Source organism: Triplophysa dalaica, chromosome 16 (genome assembly GCF_015846415.1).
Source record: "Triplophysa dalaica isolate WHDGS20190420 chromosome 16, ASM1584641v1, whole genome shotgun sequence".
In the NCBI taxonomy this organism is placed as follows: domain Eukaryota; kingdom Metazoa; phylum Chordata; class Actinopteri; order Cypriniformes; family Nemacheilidae; genus Triplophysa; species Triplophysa dalaica.
In genome coordinates, this window is record NC_079557.1 from 10,337,359 (window position 1) to 10,355,851 (window position 18,493).

Below are 18,493 nucleotides of genomic sequence, written 5' to 3' on the forward strand. Positions count from 1 at the left end.
GGTAGTCGTGACAATTTTAAAACAAATAATAAGAGAAAATCATGATGTATGCTGTTGGAGCCATCTGGTTATGTGTCTTAAAGGTGGACCTTTAATGGTTACAGTTTTAACCTAGAGTATGTTGGCTATATGTCCGCATAAATATTCCAATCTGTATCTCTTTGTACTATTATTATTCAAAAGGTCTTTATGACATTTTGTTTTTATGTAGCGAAACCTAATAAACTGCCTATAAAGCTTGGCTTGTAAGTTACTGTATCCTGGGGCAGTGCACGCAGGGGAGGCAGTACAAGAGAACATTCCGGTACCCCTTTGCACCGATGCCCTTAGGAAGAGCAACTTCCTGTTGTTGTGGACTCTGTCATATTTCAACACAATGGTATATCCAATGCCTCTGACTAGCTGCTCGGCCCTCTGCATCCGTTGAAAACACTCATTCATGGTACAGAGTGCACTTCAGTAAAGATTTACAAACGTCGTAAAATCAAAGCTTAGCTTATAAAATTCTGTGACTAACTATACCACGGATGAATAGTCTTTCGAAAGTCACTGTTCATAAGTGAAATCACAACTATTTATTATAGCAACTATGTGCTGGATATAGTGTGGTGATAAAGATTATATCCAATCATTTAGTAGAATGGCCCTGTTTCAAGATTAAACTGTGATTAAAAATATTATTATGTGTTCCACATATTCTATGTAAAAACAGGCCCCCCACTAAAATTCAAGTGTCCTGGGACAAATGTAGCCCCAGTTGCCATACACCATCAGTTTAAAGATACGTCTACTTTAGGCATCTAGTCTCATCACAGGGCCTGGTTACCTCCACCAACCGGAGTTGGCCCTGGTTACATGAGGAGTATTCATATCACACAGATAGTAGGTGTCGACTTTTGCAGCTGACGAGAGAGAAAGACTGTCTATTCCCAATAAAATGCTGATGCTATGACAGGCAGAAGAATGCTGACTGTCTGCGCTGTCTATCTCATACACTAACCTTATGGCCCTGTCAAAATATCCGACTGTGTCAGGCTGAAAGCACTGCATGGTCAGGCAAAGAGAAAAGGCAGAAAAAAGACATAGAGAGACAGAAAGAGGAAGAAATGAAGAACGCAAGTGGCGTCTGTCACATCCCTCCATTGTGCTGTTTCCTCTTGGCTTTTGTTTCTGTATACACATGACAGTAATGGAAAAGTAAAATGCACAGCCTTTGGGATAGAACACAGAAAACACTAATAGACTTCCTGTTGAATCCTATTAAGACTGTCTCTCTCTTCAAAAGCACAGGACCCTGTTTTTCTTTATGGAGCACATATGGGTCTATGAATTTATGTTGTGCAGAACAAAGTATAAACAGGCGAATGTGGTCTAATACATTTCTAATAAGCACTGGCATTAAGTTATTCATACTTATGTATTACTGGGCATAATAAAATAAAATTTTCAGAAAGAGGTGATTACATGTCAGGTTAGTATGTACAAGGTTGAGATTCAATCTTCTGTGGTGTGTAATGAAACAGCGCCTACTAGTGTACGTTTAAAGTAAAACACATGAAAATTGAAAAACTGTTCCACCTATGTGGAATGATCTACCTGCTGCTACAAGATCTGCAGATTCTGTAGCCATCTTTAACTAATGTCTGAAAACGCATCTCTTCCGACAACATCTGACTTATCTGTTCTGACTCTATTTTCTTCTATACTTCTATAAAAAAATGAATGAATGACTGGTTCTGTATACTGTGTTAGGTTATATGAGTCTTCTTTTTTTGATTGCACTTATGCTTTTGTTGTACTTATGCTATCCCAATTGCTTCTACCCTTCAGAGACTGTCATTGAAACGAATACAGTATCAAATCATTGATGAAAAACTGGGATGTGATAGTAATTTGGTTATAAGTGTGTTAATAATAAGGTCAGTGAACATATCCTTCATATCTTTCTAACATGGACGTCTAGATCAAAAGACTATACACGATAAGCTGTTTTAGAAAAATAAAACTAACAGAAAATCAAAGCAGAATCGACTTTACTTTTTATCTCAAGTCCATGGCTTGTTAGGTAAACAATACAATAAGATTATTAACTTAATCTATGACAGGCTGGCAATAATAACTAAGTCTATGTACCGTGCAATGACCAAACATGTATAAATACATGAAAAGAGTGCATCTAACATCGTCTCACCCCGAAAAACGCCATCCTTTAACACAATCGTTAAATCCTAAATGTTTTGAGATACTTTAATCATTTTTAGATTTTGGTTGAAGCCCATCTTCAAATCTTACAAAGCATGTTGTGATGACGCAATAAAATCAAAATGACACTAAGATATAATTGGCTGGGTATGGATACCTCTTACAATTATTAAATAAGAATAAATAACTTAAATAGAGATTTAAAAGTATTTTAAGCTAAATTACATGCATATGTATGCAAACATTATTATTTGACCTCATTTTATAACGTTTAAAAAAAGCTTTCGAGGCAAAATATTTTATTACGACATATTTATAACTAAATAAACACGGGATTTGTTCCTGTAACAGTTAAATATAAATATTTTGAATATATGAAATTAATCTTGCTGTCGAACACGTCCCTAAACTAATCTAATTATGTTTGTTACAATGTGTTTATATTGACTCCGCGTCAGAGGGCGCTATATATCCACCTATGTCATATTCTGCAAAAACCCAACCCTATCCATCAACTTTCGCCCTCCGTGACCCAGTATCCCACCTGCTCTGCGACCGAGCGACGCGACAAGAATAGATAATGTGCACTCGAAGAAGGTTTCTGAAATGTAAGCAGCATGGGTTATAAAGGACTCGCACCGGTTCCACGCGACGCGAGCGGTGTGGATGGGGTGTGAGGAAACACGCTTCACGGCTCTGCCTGACGTCACCCCAGCAGCGAGCGCGTCCATAGATGTGACAGTACAGTGACAGCGCCTCGTCCACTGTACACTGACTGTCTCAGGCATACACACGAGATACAGCAGCAGAAGAGCAGGAATGTGACCGGGCAACATTCCGCGTTATTTACAATTCGCCGTCCGCCCTATACTGATCCAACATTACACGGGGTGCAGGACTTTAAACGCTGCGTCCACTGGGAAAAAACACCGTTCATATTATTAACCAGGTGTTCAATGCCCTCCTGAGGTCCGAGGATCGTATTGGCATATTTTCATTTTGTGTTATTTATTTCTTCAGTTATTTTCTCCACTCGACTGTGACTTCAAACTGGGGTTCAATAACTGGGGATTTTACTGGTGGAACAATAGACGGTCGCCGATATCTGGATCATAAATTGTATTGTTGGATTATTGTGTCTCCAACATGAACACGAGTGGTGAGTAAATTCTTTCCTTGGTCTACGTTCAACGACTAAATCAGTACAAAATAAAAAATAAATAAAGCAAACCCATTTTGACCTTGTGAAATAATAACCATTTGGGGGTTGACTGACCTGCCCTAAAGACATTCTCAAAGAATCGGGTATTTAAAATAATAATAGTAACAAAACTTACATTCACACTACACTGTTGTTCTTTGATCTGTATTTTGTTCGACTTTTGGTCATTTTTGAAGTTGCAATGATGTGTCAGGGGGATACTTGACCGTTTTGCTCAGGTTTAACTGTGGGAAATGACTCTTGACAAAATGTTGAGATGTTATCTCATTAGGAAGCATATTTCTTCTGATTGTTCAGTCCATGTTTTTAGTGCCAGTTAAGTCAGATATTGGATACGTTCATTAACTTTTACATGTAATGTGATTTTGACTGATGGATGAAGTTACATCGTGTTGTTGTCCAGATTTCCGTAGGCTTGTGCGCTTCTGTCAGCTGATGTTGCAAACGCATGACCGCTTACAATGATCCTTTCATTGGGAAAGTTCAGAAGGAGCTAAGAATACATCCAAATAAACCACGGATAGATCATGAATTACTTCATTCCTTTTGTACATCAAAACATTTCCTTTGTTTGTTGTACCATCTTAGCAAAGCCTTCTTGGTGTATGACATCTTGAAAATTCAAAACAGTTTTGCAGGAAGCTGTTAAATTGTATTTTCAGTTGGTGAGCAGGTCTCAGATCCACAGCTCTCCTCGGAGTTCAGGGTTCACAGCTTCAGGCACTGCTCAAAGCACCGGCCGCTCTGATAAAACAGTATCACATTGGCTGATTGAGCTTGCCATACTCTTTCAAAGCCATTTGCTTGTCAGCTGGGGACAGGGTTGCTACCAGCCTACTACCGTATGGAGGGCGAGGGTTTTCAGATGCACACAGATGGCAAGAGAATGAGCGGTCAGCCAGGCTCTGTCTTGTGGCAAGGAAAGCACTAATTGGAACGTTTCCAATAAATGAACAGACATGCCTAGTCCACAAGGGACTTGGGACCTTTTATTCCCTGCTTTACAGACCATGCACAGATAGTTTACAACATCATCAAACATTTTGTGCACTTTTCTCATGAGCATGAATGCTGCAAGAATAGTGCAAAATTGCTTTTTCACATTTGATTTAGTTCAGTATTTCTCAGTTCTCATTCTTTAGTGAGGAGCCATAAACAAATTACATGAATGACATCAACTCCCAACTACCGAGCAGACACATGGCATTTGGATGGAGCTGCAGCCATGCACAGTGCAGTGTTGTACGCTACATTGGGCATGATGTAGCCTTGAGCCAATGAAAACACAGAGCAATTACACAGAGGTCACTCAGTCTCTCTTTATTTACTCTTTCCTGCATTTCTTGTGGTCAGCTGGCTTTATCGGCCCTCCACTTTTAACAACGCAAGGTTGTGGGTTCGATCCCAGGGGATTGCAAGTACCTATGTAAAATGTATAGGATGAAGCAATGTAAGTCGCTTTGGATAAAAGCGTCTGCCAAATGCCTAAATGTAAATGTAAATGTGAGTAGCAGAACTCCGCTGTAATTTGGAAATATTATTCTTGCTGCTCTTTTCCATAAAACATATAATTGTATGTATTTTTATAATGAGGAAAAGGCTTTAAAAGTAATATTGGAGAAAATAAAATACCTTTGTTTCCCCCATGGTTTTTTCACCATTTATTCATCAATGGATGACTTGATCATCGCGTGGCTGCTGATATTAGATTAACTTCTTCTAATTCCATTAATATCTTTACACTAATTTCTGGGTTTTCTTTTTTCATGTAAAGCTGTTTTGAAACCATTTAAAATTGTAAAAAGTGCTATATAAATAAACCTGACTTGACTTGACAACAACTTGTAACTTAGATATGTTAAAAATGACCAACTTCTGGGAATATATATGGCTGAACTTACTGAAGCTGAATTACACAAAACATGTCTAGGGAGCTCATCAGATGATCAAGCCATCAAACACATGTCTTGAAGTTTAACTGAAATCCCAAATCATTAACCCTGAGAGCACACCAGAGGCCAGCGCGGGTCCTTGAGGCCCTCAGACCTCATTCTAAGTGACCGTGGGTTTGGCTTGTTTGAGTGATCATCTTCCTGACAGGGTCATTTCAGCTCCTGTTCCTCTTATGTAACAATAAACATTTATCATTTTTGGATAGGTTCTCAAGAGGCTCAGTTCTTTTCAGATAGTTTAAACTAAATAGATCAATGACTTTGGAATGTTTTTATTAGTCGGCTAACCTTGAACACATAAATATTGATTAACGTCAATCATTTTATGTTCAGTACAATATTCCAAATACGTTGGATTCTGCAGCATTATATTTTAGATGAAATACCAATGAAGTGAGCAACTACCATCACCAAAAATCTCTTAACTTTTTATATCTTCTATCACAACATATTTCTGACACAGATTTTAGTCCTACCTCTACAAAAAGCCGTAGATCTCTGATTTCCGATAATTGGAAATGCTGCAAGTAACTACAGCTCACCCAAAATGTTCAGACTTTTTAGATAACTGAAAAGCTGTTTCCTAGTTTTTCTGAATACTGTGCTTTTGAAGTTAAAGATGTGGGGGTGTTACTTAGAATTAATTGTATCACCGGATTTAAACATCTTCACCCGCCGCTGATTATTGTGTAGGATACGTGGACTCTGTCTGGCCACAACGTATTTACACCTCACTTCTGCTCAGCTGTAGAGGAATTGAGATCAGCCCTGTCACCTCCACTCTCCCACAATCCTCTGTGACACTAATCCCCAAGAGGCTCCACCGCTTAGGGGAAGAAATAGCTGAGACCCCTTAGCTCCATTGGTTATCACCTTACACCTTGGGCCAGATGTTACAGGACATTTGCTTAATAAATAGAAATCTTTTTGTCTTTGTACATGCAACATTCTATTTTATTATATATCTTTTTAAAATATGCAATATACTGTAAGTATATACAGTACCATTCAAAAGTTAGGGAACACTTACTTTATTTAGAGTTTCCACCTTTTGGAATAATAGTAAAAACATCAAAATTGTGTCTTGTAGGTCTTGTAGCTGTGGGGATTGTGTTGTGACTAAAAGCTTCTAAAGAAATTAAAACTATTTTAGATTGTCGCATCTTCAAATTAGCCACCCTTTTACAAAAATTTGCTTTCATGCCAAAATCATAAGCATATTAAATAAAGATTATGTTCCATGAAAATATTATGTAAAATTCCTACTGTATATATAACATAACTTAATTTTTGTGAGTGGATGGAGCACAATCGCTAACAAAAATGGCTGGAAAGAGGTCCACAAACTTCGCCCGCTGCTGCCCGCTCTTTGGGAAGTACCCACTCAAGTTTGGTGTCTATGTAAGGCTTAGAATTTCCGCTTTTTGGGTTCATCTACTCTCCAAAACATCATTATAGCTGTAAGCCTAAAGAGATCAATAAAAAAACAAGTTTCTTCTCAGCAACTGGCTGCTATAGCACCTCTGCTCTGATGGACAACTTTAAAAAGGCGATTTTCTCAATATTTGGAATTTTTGGCACCCTCAGATGCCAGATTTCAAAAGTATCTTAGCCATATATTGTCCTAGCCTAACAAATTCATTTATTCAGCTTTCATGTTCAGGGTCACAAATGTCTTTTTTCTTAATCTGATAGATTGTCAACATGCTGTGTATCTAAACCATTGCCAATTTAGAAAAAAACAGTCAATCAGTCAAAATGTCTGTTCTTAGTAGAAAGTCTCATTTGTTAAAACTTTTATTAACAAAGCATAAGATGTATCCATCTGATTTAGGTGCCGTTTAAAACTTTAATCCTAAAAGGGTGTGTGTGTTTTCTCCCTTGATCTCTGTACATATGTTCTGGCAGGGATTACACAGTCTCTGTTTACACCTCGCCAGAGGGCCCACTCTTTACTGAGCTTCTTACATAGACGCCCGAAAATGACAGATGAATGAATCCTGAAAGACGTATTGTCTTTTAATAACATGTAGTTTATTCTCTTTTCAGCTGTCACTTCTGTTTATTTGTTCATCATTCATATGCGGAAGCTTATAGAGCCCTGCCAATCTTTCAGGCACAAAGAAAAGTCAAGCTTTACCATACATTCTCCTGGTTGTGATATACCGAAACGAACGGCTTTGTACGTTTTTTTTGTTTTTGTTGCTGTTATCTGCTTTTAACAGCATCATGACTATGCAACACTCGAGTCTGTACTGACAAAAGCCATGGACTTAGAATGTCTCTCAGAGCTGAGGGCCACACACAGGATTCAGAAACCAGCGCTGGCAGTTGGCCAGGGAGCATTTAGCTCTGCCAAAGGAATAAGTGCTTACAATATTACCAGTGTGAGATTGAGCTACTAGAGGAGGCATAACAGCATTAATGGATCATTGGGTCTCATTCACTAAGCATGTGTACGCACAAATGTGTGTGTCAAACCTGCTTACGAACGTTTTCACGAACAAATCATGATTCACCAAAACTATCGTACTAAAATGTATTATAAATATAAGAAAATAGATAGGAACAGCTGAAAGCACACGTATGTATCTTCGGAAAATAGTTAAATACTTCTATATATATATATATATATACTTATTAAATAACATATACAGTATATATTAATATATAGGTGTATTTAATTTTAAAATTATTTCATCATTGTGACAAGCAGAGTGGGACGAGGGCCATGCGGGAACGGCGCAAGGCCGGTGAGCTGTGTGCTGCACCGGTCTTGCATCTCTCACGGAGGAGCTACGGAAGCATAAAAGGAGGAGCGACGGGAGTGAAGGATGAGAGAGAACCAGACCTGGATTTTATGTTATGTTTTATTATGTTTGTGTGGCCGGCAGTCGACCATGATCGCTGTTGGCCCTTCCTTTGTTTGGTTGTTAGTTTATTTTATGTATACTTTGTTCCGTCTCCTTCTTCCTTACTTGGAACTGTGTTACAATCATATACAGCAGGGGTCTTCAACCGGGGGTCCGCGGCCCCTAGGGGGTCCCCGGTGGAACTGTTAGGGGTGCTCTATTTACTGTTTACTATCAGGCAACTTTTTGGTGAAAAATGTAAAGCAAGGGTGCAGAAATAAAACTCAGGAATTTACCTGTTACAGCCGTGACAATGCTGATCCAAGAGAAAGACAACGGAGCTCAGAATAATAAAATAGTGGTGAGTTCTTCAACACAGAGAAGCGGAAGAAAATAAATTGTGTGTTCGAACCCAGGGGATTGCACATACTTAGAAACAAATGTATAGGATAATGCAATGTAAGTCGCTTTGGACTGCATCAGCCAAATTCATAAATATAAATGCATAATAGAGCTAATATAATGTCTTAACATAATATTGTTTCTGACAATAAGGGTTTTCTATTTAAATTGCTTTGTTTACACATTTAGTATAAGGGGGTCCCTGTTCCATGCATCTCTCATCTAAGGGTTCCTTTGCCCGAAAAGCGTTAAAGACCCCTGATATACAGTGAAAAGTAAAGTAAAAAACGCTGTGTTAGACTATAGCTCGAGCTGTGAGGCTTCTCTGAATAACTGCGCTTTTGCAGCCAGCTAACGAGAACTCTGTAGACTGCGTGTCTGTATAAAAGGTGTTTTATTGTGTATGAACTGATGTTGAGGACAGCGCACTTGGAATTACTTGCGAGAGCACGTCCGTAGACAGCGTCAAATGGGGTTGCCTGGAGTATCTTAATGGAAAAGTTCACCTCAAAATCAAAATAGAGTTTTTATAACCATGATGTCTATGAGGAGGCCTGGAAATCTCCCAGAATGTCACCTAAAATAACTTTATTTGTTGTCCGAAGACGTCAGGAGATCTAAAAACATGTTGAACGTCGTGTGGGTGAGTAAAACATAACTAAATTAAGTTTTTGAGGTGAACTTTTCCTTTAAGTGAAGGCAGGTGGTTAAGGAAAGGTTATGAAGAGATATACTGGGAGTGTTTTATGCAAATGACTAACTCGTGCACACGGACGCTCATTTGAAATACTCCAAATTCACTAACATAAGGACAGGGTTAAGAACAAATTTATGTACGAAACGCACGGGTTGTGAATTATTATTCGTGAGAAGTTCAATGTGCCTATACATCTGAAAAATCTACACAGTTATTAGTGAATGAGACCCATTGTTTTTCAGCTGTGGATGAATAAAAGTCAATGAAATGCTCTATTCTAGTCGGCTGACAATATGTGAATGATTTCGACGTACAAGACACTTTTGTATCACATTGTATGGTCTGAGGGAGGCCTCAGGGCTGTAAAAACTTCTGTTTTACAGCCCTAATATGCAATGAGTTTAAGGTATGGATATCTGGATTGTTCAGGTGGGGGCATTTTGACAGTCCTGATTTATTCTTCCATTAAGTAAACAAGTTTCCTTGACATTCCTGCTAATTCCTGCACACAAAAGTGCTTCATTTTGCTTCCTGACTGATTCACTGATTACATTTGTCTTTTCCAACACCCACATTAAAACTCATTCAAATCCATTATGCTTTTTATTGTTTTTCCTGGTATTTCCTGGCTTCCGTCTCACCTTCTTTCCCATGTACTGTAGATGTGGGTAAACAATGCTGATAATCTTGATTTCATGCCTGGCAATTCTAACGTGCTGCCAGAATTGTAGCTAAAACAATGGAGATTAGGGTAGGAGCATTGTGCCCTTGCTGTTTTATACATTATCCCCCAGTTAAATCCGTTTAGACGAAAGCGAGCACAACACTTGCTACAGTGATTGCACAGTAATTGATTCATTCACAGAGTGTTTGAATGCTTGTTATGAATCTTTAATAGGAGGGCAATTGGCATAGCCATCTGTGTTAAAAAACCTAGTGAGCTGCCTTGCTGTCTACATAGCCAGCACATATGGTCATATACTGTAGCTACAGTATAGCTTTCAGCCCTTCATGAATATGATTATTATGATTTTTTTACAGTTTCACAATGCACACAACCGTTACGATCCTCCGCAAGTTTAATGCATGTGACCCAGTTTGTAAAATCCAGGCTAAAGTCTCAAAATGTAATGAAACTTTTATTTGATGCAAAAATGTAATTAAACCTTTATTTTAACCATTCATTTCACAATCCGATTGTTAAATAGTGAATTAAGGAATACTGTTTAGGGATCCAAGAATCCACTTGTTTCAAGTGAGGCAACTATTTAAATGGTCGTTAATGTTCACTTTTTTATCATATCACACATTTACACAAAAGTGTTATAAACTCACTGTGTAAAAATACTCAGGCTTAGCAATTGGATGATTTATATATTGTCAGTATTAAAGATATCAAGGTGAGAGTTTCACAGAATGTTCTTTGCATTGTGTATAACAATTTTATGGTGCGTTTTTGCCTTCACAGTTCCTTACCAGCAAAGCTCGTGCAGCAGTGAACGGAGCTCTGGACCAATCCGCTGCTATCGCTGCCGGGAAGTTTGCAAAGGGGAGGTGGTACGAGTGCAGAATATCCACTTCCACATCAAATGCTTCACCTGCCAAAGTAAGAGCCCATTCCTCAAGTGCCCTTTATTGGTTAAATTGTTGAACCAGTTTAGACCAGCATGAATTTCCACTGAAAACATGACATGCAGATGTGAGCTCCTAGGCTGTAAGACACAATTTTGGGATATTTTTGGAATTGGTTCAGATATCCATGTGGTGATAGCACTTCATTAAGAAACAAAGAAGTGCTCTCTGACCTAAACGCAGTTTGGCATCAGTGCTCTTGAGTAGTGCAGTTATGCTTTAAAGATCTTGGACGTACTCCTGGGAATATCTGGATGTCTGAGGTCAGGACCTGTTGCGTAATGAGATCCTCTGCCCTGACATCATCAAAACCTTATCTCAGCGTTGTGTCACGACAGTGCCCTCGATTATCATTGACATTTGTGGCATTGAGAAATAAAAATGTCAAATGAATGTGAATATGATTAAATTACCTGCAGATATGGGTTGGTTTAATATTTGAATTCTTTGTCTTTAAAAGTTCAAGAAGAATTTATTTGTGCTTTTACTTCCTTGCTTACAACTGGTGTTTTCACATGGCTCTTGCGTTGCTTTTAAAGGGTTGCTGTGGTAACTATGGAGGGGCACCCGGCCCCTGGTTGGTGGTTATTCTCAGCCACACTATCAGCCAATCAGAGTTCTTAAAAAAGCAAACCCTAGGGCGTAGTTGGCGGGGAGGGGGGGTAAAGGGGGCTCCTAGACAGAAAGGTTGAGATCGAAAAGCCTCCCGCCTCCATGATGACATCACGAGTTGCCTCGGACCACGTGAAGTTACTCGGAACAATATCGATCCTTCTCCCACTCGAACGCGCCTGCGCCCGCTAACCCTCAGCTGCCCTTATCTCCCCTGAAAATTGCCTCAAGCTATAATGTACTTCAACTCAAACTAAACATAACCCCTAATCTCACACTGTATATTATTGTGTCCAAGCGTGTTTCCCGTACGCTATGTGTGTAGGATTTCCAGCAACAATCAATCCGCACCCACAGCTCATTTTTTCAGCATGAAACAACGCTGTTGCATTGTGACGCTTTGTTTATAGTCCCTCTCTTTGAAACTCTGGTGACTGACAGCTCGGCTCCCGTGCATGCTGCGCTTTGTTTGGATGAGAGAACGGAGCGTTCGGATGAGAGGAGAGGCCGTGGGGCTTTGAGGCCCAGTTAATTGGATGAAGGGGCTGTATTTGTGGGGTTTTCCACAGGAATCCCCAGCTCCCTCAGTATGTATAATCAAAGGTCAGTGCATGCGATAGTAAACACGCTTAATTTAGTGTATGTAGCAGATTTATATAAAGCAATTGATCCCTGTGCCCATTGTGTTTTTGTTGGTTTGTTTTGTTTTTACGTTTGTTACCACTTCCTTGTGTTGATCCGAGTTGCACTTTAAGTGCAAAAGGCAATAAACTTGTAAAGGAATTTTTTACTGCATCGGGTGACACTTGACAACATGCATTTGAAACCCAAAGGTGATGCCTTTGCCATAATACTGTATAGTTAAAGGTAGGGTGGGTGATACTGTCCAGAATTTTTTTTGTCATGTTGGTTGGAAATCTCTTTACATCCTGATAGCAATCAAGAAGTACAGTGGTCAAATAATACTTTTATAATTATATATTGTCTGTGAAAGGCATAGGATCAAAAACTGGACATGTGTAAAATTGGTCAAGTGTACATTAAGGGGCCAACGCACTTTGCATACCACTGCGCACCCTGTTTAGGCAGATATCATACGTCATCAGTGCGCTCATGTCCTCTGTATGACATATCGCTTATTGCTCCCTAAACTCTTTATAAGTCGCTTTGGATAAAAGCGTCTGCTAAATGACTAAATGTAAATGTAAAGAGTGTCAGTGTAGGGAGAAAGATGGACAATCAGCAACAATCAAACTTTCCTTTGGAACCGACAACGAGTAAATCTACAAAACGAAAGTGCGTTTTTCAAAATGCAGTGATGAAGAAACGTCTGGATCATGAAAGCAGAAAAACTGGAATTAACATCGGTTCAGCTTTTACATGATTGAGACAGCTCCGGCAGGCAAAGGGTCTGAAAGACGATACCATGGTTGCTCTCTTTCTTTTGGACAGGTATGTACATGCTTTGAGAAGAATTTAATGGGTTTAGTTTGTAATTCGTTACGTGGATTTATGAAATACATGTGTTTGGAGGAGGCGTGGCTTTGGAGGGAGACTCCATAGAGGGTGGGATTATAATTTCAGTGCTAGCAGGCTAAAGTTAGTACCCTTCCAGATCAACCACCCCACCTTTAATTGAAACAGCCAGCACTGCTTCACACAGGATAAAGCATGTCGGCCAAGGTCACGTAGATACGCTGAAACTAAAGCAGCTTCTTTAGGGAGTGTTAAACATGCTCTGGCCATAAGAAGAGGCTGATGTTGTACATACAGTACAGGTATAATGAGAGAACCAGCTGTTTACAAGGACACACCAGTTGTGAGTTTGTGTAAAGAGGAGGCAGCATGGCATTGTATGACTCTCATCACTGGTGCATCCATCTTGTGTACACAATTACACATGGACATAATTGTTCTATTTTTATCATCCTGTTGTGTACAGTCTGAATGCAAACACACATACATGCGGTTTTGTGTATGCACATACAGTATTTTCACAACAGGCACAAGGGGAAGTTTTATTTGCTTCTGCACTGCCAATATGGGCATCTTGTTAGATGTGCAGGCACATAAAATTCATTAAAGCTAAATTTGGTTTTGCCTGTTTTTATCTTTAAAAAAGTCTGATTGATGATTGCTCTGTGAGAAATGAAACTGCGTTCCTGCCGATTATCAGAGATATGCGGTGACCCCAAAATGTGTTGAATAGCTTTAGCCACACATGCTTTGGCATTTGAATAAGAAAGCTCTCATTTTTTGGTTAAGGTTGACACTTGCTTTAATGTTTTATTTTGTAGTCCTATAACACACAGTCTTAAGTGTCAAAAATACTACTGGGGTCACTGCTATAGAGAAATATGCAAGTTTTCGATCAAATTACTTATACTGCATTGCTTAAATTCATAAACTTCATAAAGCTTTTTATTTATTAGTAATAGATGTTTATATTCCGAATGACCTGTTAAATAAATGTAATGGTTTATATACTGTATATAATGTTTAGTTAGTTTTTTATATAACAGCTCACAAGGCAAAAAGACATTTCAAAGACATGTGTATGAATTATCCCATCATCTATTTTTTGAAGGAAGAAGTACAGCACGTGATCAATTGCTATAGTCCCAAAGCTGAATTTTAACCAAAAGTGTGAGGTATTTGAGTTGTCTGAAAGTTTGTCATAGAGCAATAAAGCCTTCACTTACACTTGTCCATCTGTTGACCGACAGACAGGTGCAAGCACCATCTATGAACTTAAAGACTGGATAGGATAGTTCACCCAAAATGAATTACTGAATTTCTTCCCCTCAAGTTATTCCAAACCTTTATACATTTCTTAGTTTGGTTAAACACAAAGAAAGATATTTGGAGGAATGTTAGCAACTGACATTTCTGGGACACCATTGACTACCATAGTAGAAATAATTATTCTCAAATGTTTTGTTCTGTTGAACACAAAATAAAATATTTTGAAGAATTTAGAAAAACAAACAGTTCTGAGGCACCTATGTGAAACATTGAAGTGTAGTGAATGGTGGCCAAGTTGTGTTTGGATACAAGCATTCTTTCAAATATCTTTCATCAGAACAAAGAAATGTCTAACGCTCCCTTTAACTTAAACTTATCTATGTATATGAACAAAACTGAAACAGGTGCATCTGGACCAATGTTGTTCACATCGTGTAAAATGGTCTGTATATACAGAGACTATACAGTATCTCTACAATAAATTATTTATGGATTCAGTTTCTGGCTGAAATTAGCTATAATTTAAATGTCTGGGTACTTGTATTTTAACACAAAGCTTTGGCTGCTAAGGATTTGTAACAGTCAGCAAATTTCACTCAGAGCTGTCATGAAGTCATGAACGATTAGTTTACTTTACAAATCAAATAATGCAGCTCAGCACCGCTTTTTCTTAACAGAAGTGACAGCTCATTAGGATATGTGTCACAATACTACCATTTTCATAGAGATGGGCCTTAATTAGGTGTGTGAAATGTTTTTGTCTCCAGACATATTCAGATTCTATTTCTATTGTATTTGGACAAGTCAGTATTAAAATGAAAACAAAAACGCCTGATTAAAGTATTCTGTTTTGTTCTATAGCAGTCTTTACATTTGTTCTGGTTGAATAAGTAACAATTCAGTCATGTTCTCTGATTGTTGATCCAAAAACGGCTTATATGGTAGAAAAACGTTTTTCGGTAAATAGAGAGGCGGTGCTCTGAACCCTTGACGGCTTTAGGTCTCTACAATAAAGCAACCGTGATAAAGATAATAACAGGGGTCATTAGATGTACTGTGTGGAGTGGAGTCCCTTCTATTCCTGAGCTGTCAGCCAGTGGAGGAGGAAGACTGAACAGGATGGGAGCTTCTCGTAGCTATGGCAACGTATGCCCGTCCAATCATTAAGCACATGCTATAGTTGCTGGGGAGACATTCTCCCACAGACAGAATTTGTCTGCCCGAAGATCTGGATGAGATCATGGTTTAATCTACTGCATTTCAACCCAATGGACCCCCAGCGGAAAATATCTGTCACTTGCAATGATGTTAAACAGATGATTTGCATATAATCATTAAGTTGAGTCTTATAATTGCAGAATTGGCTTTTGTTCGACCAAAACCCAGCTTGTACAATGACTTAGCTTTGTAGGTTTAAATCATTTATTTCAGAGAGGTCAAAATCTTGGATTTGAGGAATTTAATCATGTACCGTAAGCACTGTTAGACATTTTTCTGACAAATTACTATGTACTAAGACACATCTTGGAGAGAAACATTATAGACGGTTATATCTGACATAGTGTTTGGTCATCATTCTGGCTATATAAAAAATATTTTTATGAAAATTCTTTTAAATTAATATTGTTTTGGATATTAATTGTGCAGTTACTAAATTAAATGAAACTGCTCAACAGTTACTGATTATTTGCAGACGTCTACCGGAAGTTAAGTTTGGGCCACATAACGGTTGTTTATGTTGTTGCCGCTGAAACCGTCTATATCTTTCAGTTGAAATAAGTATTAAGAGTTAAAGAAGAAGAAAAACTGTGTAGCAGAGTTTGTCAAATGCTAAAGAATTTTTTAACAAAACAATATTTGCTCTATTGACATGTTTGCATTACAGGTGCACCAGTGGCCCTCTTGAAGTGTGTTTGAGAATGTTATACTGTAGCAGTGGTTATGGTAATCTGGTTGATGCATTGTTAAAACATCATTTCCAATCAAAATCGTCTTTATAAATTTCTACAAATTTTTAAACCAGTCACATTATGCCGCAGATAACAAAAATATTATTAGTGCATCTTCAACTGAACTCTTATTGAATCTTAAAGCTCTGCTTTATTTAATTGTCACCAACACATGCAACTTGTCATTGTTGTCATTCTCCTGATTTCTTACTATTACTCTCTGACGATCCGACAGACTCCACAAAAGACCATCTGGTTGCTCAGTGGAGGGCTGTTCAGGGCCCTAAGGGGACTAATGACTTCCTCTTCTCTCACTGCACACTTATTGCATCTATCACTCAGTCAAAACAGCACATTAATTACAGTTGATGAGTTTCCATTAACACCAGTGAAGAGAAAGAGTAGCGTCACGGTAGGTAGAGAGGGGCACAGACAGGTGTAGAGAGAAAGATGAGGGGACCACTGTAGCGTGTCTCTGGAGCCAAAGCCTCTGCACAAGCCATTTAAATGAACTGGAGAATAGATCATGATGCTGGTTATCTTGTGGGCTAGATGATAAATGAATGAATTTTCTTTTTTTTTTTTTTAAATCAGAAATCGCATACTATAACAGTATGTACGGATTTAAATTAAGTATCCACCTATCGACTGGTAAAACAGTATGTTCTTTATAGTTTGTGTGGGGGTAGTATAAATTGATTTCAGACGTACTTCATCCGCCACTTTTGATGTGACCCATATGCTCTTTGACCTATGACGTATTAACATCAACCTGTACCAAGGCATCGGTACAAACACAATTTAAAGAAATTCATTAATCTGTGCTTACATTTAAAAATCAGACACCCGCTTTGAAGCTATTTTTATTTGATTAATATTTGAAATTTGACTGTTGCTCAGCTCCTGTGGCATCATGGGATAGAGAAGTGTCCATCCCATCCACACTCGCAAATCTCTGAGGAAGCAGTAGACCTCCGGGTATTTCTCGCCTACTGTTTTGTGCAGACTGAGGTTTCGGCCACACTGTATATTCATGACCCATACTTTTTTTCCCTACTATGTTGTATGGAAGTAGTCTATTTCGGAGGCAAGAAAGAAAGAAAGAAAGAAAGAAAGAAAGAAAGTCGTACAGGTTTGAAAAGACACAAGGGTGAGTAAATGATGACAGAATCACTTTAAGACTAAATAAAAAATTCAAACCAACAGAATCCCATTTAAACATGAAATAATGTAAAAATGAAGAACAAAGAAAAGTAATGATGGAAAGTTTAAGTAGATATATTGAACTTTTGTTCTTTAGTATTATTTTCTTTTTAAATTACAGAAATACTTTACATGGTCATAGACTGCAGTATATGTTTCATTTTTAATATATCTGCAAAGTCTACTTAAACTATAATATTTCAGCTTTAGGATGTGCTATAATAACAGCGCAGACTGACTTTTGGCTTAGAGAACTAGCCGAGTCACAGTGTCAAAGAAAGAGGCAGAAAGTTTAAGATAGAGAAGTTTGACTATCTCTATTTGCTCTTCCTCCGCTAGCTCAAGCAGAATTGAAGAAAAAAGACGATAAATGTAACTGTACCCCTTGCTGAGACGGAAAGAGAATCTTTAAAGAAAGAGGCTGAGGACAAACTAAAGGAATACTAAAGATGGGGAAGTGAGTAGGGCTATATTGAGGGGTGTTAGGGTTTTGGGAAGTCCTGAAGAAGAGAATTTTAATTGCATCTGTTGGCTTCTGATAAAGACATAATCAGCCAACCTCCCGCTGGTCCCTAATCACTTCTGTTTTAATGACCTCGGTAGTGAGCAGCAAATGCCTCCACACACAAAGAAAGAGAGAGAGGCTCATATACAGCTTCTGTGTAATTCTCTGAACAAGCAGGTTTGCTTGAGGAGTTGGACATTATTGGAGGGCAGTGGTGGAGTAGGTGGGTGAAAGTAAAAGTGGAAACTGACCTGAAAATGGTTCATGGCATATCTACTGAATTCAAGTAAATTCACAAAGTTTATTTTAAAATGCTTTGTTTGCTTAGTTTGGTAAACTACAGTTTTGGGGGTGGGTGGTGTTGTTCATGTTATATTATTAAATTATGTTTATTATAGTCTTGCTTGTTTAGGTCATAATATGAAAGTTTTATGTTTATTGACTGGTGTTGTTTTGGAATCTTAAGTCTTTAATTTTGATCTAATGTCTATTGTGGCAAGACACGTCTCTGTGGTAATTG

General features: G+C 38.3%; 1 protein-coding gene across 6 annotated transcripts in view; it reads left to right on the plus strand.

The window, feature by feature from the left end:
* The first annotated feature begins 2,748 nt into the window (after positions 1-2,748).
* The window catches only part of ablim3 (actin binding LIM protein family, member 3), a 57,620-nt gene continuing 41,875 nt past the window's right edge, over positions 2,749-18,493 (plus strand). For all 6 annotated transcript variants that reach the window (XM_056769560.1, XM_056769561.1, XM_056769562.1 and 3 more), the window contains exons 1-2: positions 2,749-3,361; positions 10,796-10,933. In XM_056769560.1, the coding sequence (XP_056625538.1) occupies positions 3,349-3,361; positions 10,796-10,933 (151 nt within the window). In that variant the 5' untranslated portion in view covers positions 2,749-3,348. The remainder of the gene's footprint in view (positions 3,362-10,795; positions 10,934-18,493) is intronic.